Source organism: Rhineura floridana, chromosome 11 (assembly GCF_030035675.1).
Source record: "Rhineura floridana isolate rRhiFlo1 chromosome 11, rRhiFlo1.hap2, whole genome shotgun sequence".
NCBI classification, from domain to species: domain Eukaryota; kingdom Metazoa; phylum Chordata; class Lepidosauria; order Squamata; family Rhineuridae; genus Rhineura; species Rhineura floridana.
In genome coordinates, this window is record NC_084490.1 from 34942245 (window position 1) to 34950762 (window position 8518).

The window sequence follows — 8518 nt, forward strand, 5'->3', positions numbered from 1 at the left end:
CATAACAACAACAACAATTGCCCTCTTCAAAATTTAAACCTGTCTGACTCCTACACACAAGAGAGAAAAAGACTGAAAGCTTACTTATTCAATCTGTGAGATGGTCAGAAAAGCAGGAAAAAGCACATTTCTGAGTCTTGGGCCAGTCACTACCTCTCAGCCTCAGAGGGAGTCAATGGTAAACCCTCTCTGAAGCTTGGGGGTGGCCCAGGGGAAGGCATTCTCTGTGGCATCCCCTAAGTTGTGAAATTCCCTCCCCACAGAGATGCATCTGACACCTTCACTTTACAGTTTCAGCAAATGTTGAAGACTCATCTCCTTACCTTGGCCTTTGACACCTGAGATGTGTGTTGAGGACCAACACTATTCCTGTGACTGTAATTTGTTTGAACTGTTTTTAACACTGAATCTTAAATTGTTTTAACCCTGCCCTGGGGCCTGCTTATGAATTGTGTAGTAGTAGTAGTCATTGTAGTAGTAGTAGTAGTCATTGTAGTTGTAGTAGTAGGAAGAAGAAGAAGAAGAAGAAGAAGAAGAGGTGTGTGTTTGTGTGTGTTGGACAGCATCAATATTAGTGTAATGATCCAGCCAGTGTTAAGCACTTCTATGTTTCTTAGACTTCAACAGGAAAGTTAAGCATGTGCCTAAACCAGATAGTTCTCTGTGGAAACATAAGTTGAGCATTTGAAAATGCACCCAATTTTGAAATAAGCAGTAAGATGAATTCTTATCTTCCTGGGGATGCCTCAAAGGTTTTTCTCCCAATAGTCCCAAAGATTTCAAAATGGCCATGACTTTATTAAGCAAGTGTTAATAACTACAAGAGGATAGGAACTAGATGTCAGCATTGTTCAAACTGATGACAGGCTATTGGCTTTGGATGTTTCCAGATGCTGAAACAGAAAATAATTCAAGACTATACAAAAAAAGAAAACAGCCAAGAAAAAATAAGCAGCGGCAGAGAGGAATGAAGGTATTTTTTTAATTTCATCTTAACTGACCCAGCTCCCGCAAGATCCTTACACCTGTAAGACAAGGCACTTAGCATTCTGCTAATTAACTAAAATTGAATTTAAATACTGCATCTGAATTGTACCTTATTGTAAATTGGGGTGGTGGTAGTGAAAACATGAAGGTCCAAATTCTGTCTCCAAAATGTTAAACACAAATTGACACTGGAACTTTTTATAGGGTTCTCTCTGATGCTAATTCAAAATCGAAATTGCTAGACATATTTCAGTGCTACAATAGATTTTGGGAAGAAACTTTTTAAAAAATCCCTAGAATTACCTGTAATAGAAGAAATAACAAGAGGTAAGCAGCATCTAACAAGTTTATTGAATAGTGACAACTTTTCATAAATCACTAGCATACAAGATGCAGTTTTAAGATTTCAGCATCATTTGTTTTATGACCCTATTTTCACCTATACAATTTCCCCAGCCAATATATGACTCTCACCAAGACTGTATAAATGAAACCTCACTTAGCTATATTTAATTATTTTTTATCTTTTTTCCTTATTGTTCTTACTTTTTTGTTAGATTTTTTTTCATTTTCTTTGTTTAAATATATTGCTTGTCTTTAGGATCATTGCAAGTAAGATATGTCAGTTACAATATCTCTGTGAAAATGTGAATACCAGCTTATGCATTTTTGTTGAAGAATATGTTATTTATTTTTAATCATAGTTATGCTATAATTTGCTTATTTTTCAATCACCCCTTGCCCCTCTTATTAACATGGTGGGCAAAGTTCTTACCATATTTTCATTAACATTTGGTAGAGGTCTTCAGCACTGGGATAGATATGCGTAACATTGGGTTGGAGCCTTGGATGGCCAGCACATTATCTGATGGCCATTTGTAAAGTAATTATGGAAAGTAAAATGTTATATCTCAGTTTTCAATATTGGTACAAAACCATAGGCCTTGAGTGCTCTTCAACATCAACATACCATTCCATGAACATATAGACTAAGATCTTAAGATACATTTTTTTCTCCTCATCCTACAGTCACTCTTGTGCCTCAAAAAGCCTGTTTAGATGGTCAGGAGAGTAATAGAACAATGTGAAATGGGGTACAGAGTGCTGCTGGGGCTGGAGTAGATAGGAAACATTCCTTCCATAAGGTTTCTTGAGTTAATTTGTTGGAATCCAAGCTGGACTTTGAGTGATTCTCCCCTCTGCTAGCAGCCCCCCTCTCATAGTGTTCAGGGATGCAGGTGTCTGTACAGGTTATCTTCCATGAATTAAATTGTTTTAGGATCCAACCCATAAAGTGTTGGTAGTCAGAAGAGGCATTAATAGTGGATAGGAACACATAGCATTCATCTTTCTGCTTTGGCTGTGTGGTATTTAGTTTCTAAGATGATGAAGAGATATCTATCTATCGAGAGTCTGTTTCTAGTGTCATGATCGTATTATCCCTGATCCAGCCAGAATTGCTTAACTAATATACAGGAGAGGAGGAGACAGTAGAGCCTCTTAGATCTGTTTTACTAAACTTGTCTCAAGGTACTGGTTGACACTATACAAAACATTTAAAGAAGTCAAGTCCTTGGGATGGATGCAGAATTAAGATAGTTGAATTTACTTTCCATTGAAATTGATAGGACAAATTCGGGATGACTAATGTTTTACAGTCATCGCAGTGTGATCAACCCTTTGCTACCAGCTTATAATATAAAAATTATCATTGCAGCTACAGATGCAATGGTTGAAATGACTAGACTATTGCTGAAGCATCACTTAAATGCTGCTGCATGCAGAAAACAATGCCAGGCCGAATAGTCCAAAGCAAGGCTATGCCAGTCAGGGATCTGCTGCAACATTTGCGGTCGATGGGTGAAATAAGATGCAGACAGCAGCAGCTATGGTTGAATAAAGGGCCACTTTATTAACTATAAACAAGAACGTTTAAAGCGACCTGCAGAGGTGAAACCTAAGTGCGGGAACTAACCATAGGCAAACAGCTTGCCCTACAGCTCTCGAGTGACCAGCTCCTGCTGGGGCCAGGGGCAAGCCCCCTTTTGCTTACCCCTTGCCCCGGCCACACCTTGTAGGTGAGTAGGGAGGCCTTCCCATGTCACCACCCCCCGGGGCCGTAGAACCCTCAGGTGGATGAGGTAAGTTGGCCCCAAAAGCAGCTCATATCCTGCCCTCGGGCCGTATAACCCTGAGAGACAGGCCTCCGGAACCACCAGTCACCTTGAAAGGTGCCTAAGGGGGGCACCTAGCTGTCGTTACTAATTTCCCATCCCGCACTTTACCGAATCCGTGTCCAAATATGTCTATATTAATAATGTGATTTGAACCAAATTAGCCAAATTAGCCAAAACACAGCCTATTAATCATGACACCCTCTAACCCAGTTCCCTCCATCCCCAAAGTGTGGAGCAGGCAAAAAACCTGCCCGCCAACGAGGGTGGGCAGGATAAAAATTCCTACTCGGCCCCGAAGCGACCATGGGCACACCGTAAAAGAGGGAGGGCGGGACGGGCATCGCGAGTCAAGAGGAAGTCGGAGGGGGCTGAGCGGGCTTAAATAGGCCCTTAGCTCCGTCCCCTCCACATGGAACGTCGTGCGTCATCCCAGTGCGACGCACGACGCTCCCTTCTTTCAAATGGCTACTGCGGCTTCTCTCTCGGCCGCAACTGTGCTACCGCTCCCCAGAGCTTCGCGCAGGTAAGCGAAGCTGCATGTTTCATGTTTTTTTTGTTTCTTATAAACATTTCCAAACATAATACCAATGTCACTTGACAATAATTGATTTTGAGTTTCAGTGTTTCAAAATAAAATATCATACAGGATGAAATTAGTCAGGGGTCTGATTATTTGGCAAGGCACTGTATGTCTTCTGTTGTCATTACTTTAGTCTTTTTGATGTTCAGTTGTAGTCCTGCTTTTGTGCTTTCCTCTTTAATTTTCATCAGCATTCGTTTCAATTCAATACTAGTTTCTGCGAGTAGTAAGGAATCATCTGTGTATCTTAAATTATAGATATTCACTAATAGGCAAAAAGCCTTACAGTTTAAGAATGTACCTATAGCCAACAGATGTTTCTATCAAACTTTAAAAAGCAGGGAAATTGGGCAGCTATAGTGAATGCAACAGGGGAGCAGGAGACCTGACCTCCTCTCTGGGATATTATACTGCCCTACAAATTTATCAAAATGCAAGCACAATTTGTATTGGTCTTTCACAGTCGAATCCACTTGCTGTGTAGCTTGGAAGAATTTGGTAATGTGCCTCTGAGCATATGGTGAGTGGTGGCAACACCTGCAATCAGCCCAAATAACAGAAATAAGAGATGTGCTGTGCTGATGTTGTTTTAACAGTGAGCATGATTGCAGGGGAGTAAATCCCACTGAACTCAATAAGCATCCAAATGATCGATCCACTCTCAGCAAACTTGCACAGGATCCCATTTCTTACCTCCCAGATTAAAAAGCAGGGAAATTCACTAATAGGCAAAAAACCTTGTGGTTTAAGAACATACCTATAGCCAAGAGATATTTCTATTAAAATTTCAAAAGCAGGGAAATTGTGCAGCTATAGTGAATGCACTGCTACCCTGGTGCATTCACTATAGCTGCACAATTTGGACTGCCCTACAAATTTGTCAAAATGCAAACACAATTTGGGTTGGTCCTTCACAGTCCAATCCACTTCCTCTGTAGATTGGAAGAATTTGGTAACATGTGCATCTGAGCATATGGTAAGTGGTGGCAACACCTGCAACCAGGCCAAATAATAGAAAGAATACATGCTGTGCTGATCTTGTTTTAGCAGGGAAGAAGCAACATTATTAAGACAGTTGATATAGTTAAGATGGTCACTTTAAATATGTCTGATTTACTTTTAGTGAAGTTTCCTATAGGAAATCATTTTTTTTGTTTCTATTCCTGTGAAGATGTGAAGTACAGCAACACTTTGCAAAATTTACACTAAAAGAACTCCAAACATAATTGTGGGATTATTTATTTATTTATTACATTTGTATACCGTCTCATAGCTGAAGCTCTCTGGGCGGTTTACAATAAATAACGGCACTGACTTCTGCAGAATAGTCTGCAGTGGACCTCAGGAGTGTCTCAATTTGCACAAGATAAAACAGTGGGAGGTGAAATATATTCTAGCAAAATTCTAGGTGTGTTCTATGTGCCCACCTTGCCTTAAATAAAGTGGTTTAAACATAGGAGGCTGAAAACACGCATCCTCTTTTTTTCCAACAGCTAGAGTCATTGGAAGTAGCAACATATTGTAATCAGTCTGATTTTACATCAAACTGCAGTTTCAGATTCAACTGTTAATGCACCCAAAATAGAAATAGAACATAACCTCCAATCTGAAACACAAAAGGCTGTCTTCACCATCATATGACATTGACCAATAAAATGGCTTTGAAATTAATAAAAATAAATTTGACACAGATTTCTAGGATGAATAATGAGGGAAATAAAATTTTCTAGTTTAGATTTTCTATAGAAATATTAGTAACACAGGAAAGAAGCAATTTAAGAAGAACACAAACAAACATACAAAAATATAATTCTCTTTAGAGATGGCAGGTGTTGCCACCACTCACCGTATGCTCAGAGGCACATGTTACCAAATTCTTCCAAGCTACACAGGAAGTGGATTGGACAGTGAAAGACCAACCCAAATTGTGTTTGCATTTTGACAAATTTGTAGGGCAGTCCAATATCTCAGAGAGGAGTTCAGGTCTCCTGCTCCCCTGGTGCATTCACTATAGCTGCACAATTTCCCTGCTTTTTCAAGTTTGATAGAAATATATCTTGGCTATAGGTATGTTCTTAAACCGCAAGGTTTTTTGCCTATTAGTGAATAATTAATTAACCAGCTCATAGGGAAGCACTATGTATGCAGACTTTCCAAACTGGGAAAAATCATCAGTATGTCTCAACAAATGCTCACATTTACCTACAAATGATGTAAACTGCTTAAATGGGAATGCCAAGGTGTCTTTTCTTGGGGGTGGGGAAGGGAATCAACCTGACAGTCTTCGGCATGTTTGATGTCATTAGGAATTATTTCTAACTTGTTGTGCTTGGAATTGTATCTAAGTGTCAACATTTTCTGAGATTTTAGACTTGTTTCCCATAATCTTGCAAATGACTGGGGAAGTCAAACAGATGCCTTCTCAATTTTGCACAGAAAGAAAGGGTGAGAAGAAACTGGAGTGTTTGAGAGAGAAAGTTATGAACTATGTATGAATTATGATAATTAATGCAATTTACAATACAATTTATCTGTTTAGGACACTGGCATCAGAGATACTGAAATAAAGAACCAGTCTGCTATGATGGAGTTTATACTGGCCGGTCTCACTAGCTCTGCAGAATTACAGACACTTCTCTTTGGGGTATTTGCATTCATCTATGCTACTGCTTTAGTTAGTAACCTCCTCCTCATCTTTACCATATGCACTTCCAGGAAACTCCACACTCCTATGTACTTCCTGCTCATCAATTTGTCCCTAGTGAATGTATTTTCTATCTCAGCTACAACTCCAAAATTGCTCCAGACTCTTTGGATCCACAGAAACACCATCTCTTTCCATGGCTGCATTACACAGTTGTATCTATTCATATGGTGTTTGTCAACAGAGCTTTTTCTCCTTTCATTTATGGCTTTTGACCGTTATGCTGCTATCTGCCATCCTTTGCAGTACACAGTCATCATGAGGAAGGAAGTGTGTGTTGGCATAGCCAGTGTAGTGTGGGTAGCTGGGATTGTCAATTCTTCTGTCCATACTGGACTTCTGCTGCAGCTGTCCTTCTGCAGTTATAACATCATCAATCATTTCTACTGTGATCTTCCCCCACTTTTAAAGCTCTCATGCTCTGACACCAGCCTAAATGAGATTATGTCTTTTGTGGCAGATGTGTTTTATGCTATTTGTACCTGTGGGTTGACTCTAACATCTTACTTCTTTATCCTGAGAGCTATCTTCAGAATCCGTTCCACTGAAGGGAAGAAGAAAGCTTTCTCCACATGTTCCTCCCATCTCATTGTAGTCAGTTTTTTCTTCTCTTCAGTCATTTACACATATGCAGGTATAAAGCCCAACGCGGACAACTCTCTAGACAAAGACAAATTTGTTTCTCTCCTTTATTCAGTGGTAACACCAGTTGTTAATCCACTCATATATTCTCTGAGAAACAAAGAAGTAAAAGAGGCACTCAAGGCAATTATTGGAAGAGGCAGGCTGCTCTGGAAACCTCAAGTCTGATCTGCAAATATCTTCTATAGCAAAATTGTGGCTGCTGTTGTTGTTGTTAGGGGCAGGAACAGAAGAGGAGAACAGTTGGCAGAAGTAAACTGTTAGATTGTTCATGTGCAATAAAATATATGCCATATGATTTTGGAACAATTGTGGTCGAGGGTTGAAGTAATACACAGACACAGCAAGCTGGGTTCAACAAAGGGCCACTTTGTTAAACTATAAACAAGACCCCCTAAACTAACCTGCAGAAGGAAAACCTAGGTATGGGAACTGTCTATAAGCAATCTGTTGCAATACAGGTATCGGGCAACCAGCCTCTGCTGGGGCAAGGGCAAGCTGTTCTGCTTACCCCTTACCCCTGCCACACCTGTAGGTGAGCAGGGGGGCCTTTCCACGTCACCACCCCCTGGGCCCTACAACTCTGGGTGGATGAGGTATATAGGCCGCAGAAGCAGCCCTATTTGTTTGATCTGTTTTTTATACTGAGTTTTAAATTGTTGTAACCCTGCCCTGGGCCTGCTTGTAAAGTGTGGGTAATAACAACAACAGCAACAATAATAATAGAAGAGAGGGGTGTGTGTGTGTTAGACAGCATAAATATTAGTATCATGTTCCAGCCAATGTTAAGCAGTTTTATGTTTCTTAGACTTCAGGGGGGGAATTAAGCATGTGTCTAAAACAGCGGTGCTTACACATGAACTGATAGTTCTCTGATAAAGATAAGTTGGGTATTTGAAAGTGCACCGAATATTGAACTAAACAGTAGAATGATTATTTATCACTTTCTTGGGGATGTCTCAAAGGTCTTTCTCCCAACAGTCCCATTATTTTATTAAAAGAAAGATTCAAAAAATGCCATAGTTTGATTAAGTATATATATCTAGAACAAGATAGGAGTTAGTTGTCAGCATTGGACAGATTAATATGCAATTGGCTTTGGAGGTTTCCAGGTGCTGAATCAGAAAATAATTCTATACGAAGAAAGAAAACAGCCAAGAAAAAAATAAACAGCAGCAGAGAGGAATGATGGTAAATTTTTAATTTAATCTTAACTGACCCAGCTCCCTCAAGGTTCTTACACCTGCAAGACAAGGCACCTAACTTTGTCTTAATGATCTAAAATTTTGATTTTAATACTGAATTTGAATTGTACTTTATTTCAAATTGTGGTGATGATGGTGAAAACATAAAGTTCCAAACTCTGCCTCTAAAAAGATTAAACACAAACTGGCATTTGAACTTTTTACAGGCCTGTCACTGATGCTG

The 8518-nt window shown here is 39.7% G+C and overlaps 1 protein-coding gene across 1 annotated transcript; it reads left to right on the forward strand.

Moving 5' to 3' along the window:
• The first annotated feature begins 838 nt into the window (after nucleotides 1–838).
• LOC133367905 (olfactory receptor 13G1-like) lies at nucleotides 839–7258 on the forward strand. Its single transcript, XM_061591992.1, has 2 exons — nucleotides 839–973; nucleotides 6284–7258. The coding sequence occupies exons 1-2, from the start codon at nucleotides 839–841 to the stop codon at nucleotides 7256–7258; spliced, it is 1110 nt and encodes a 369-aa protein (XP_061447976.1).
• The last annotated feature ends 1260 nt before the right edge of the window (nucleotides 7259–8518 follow it).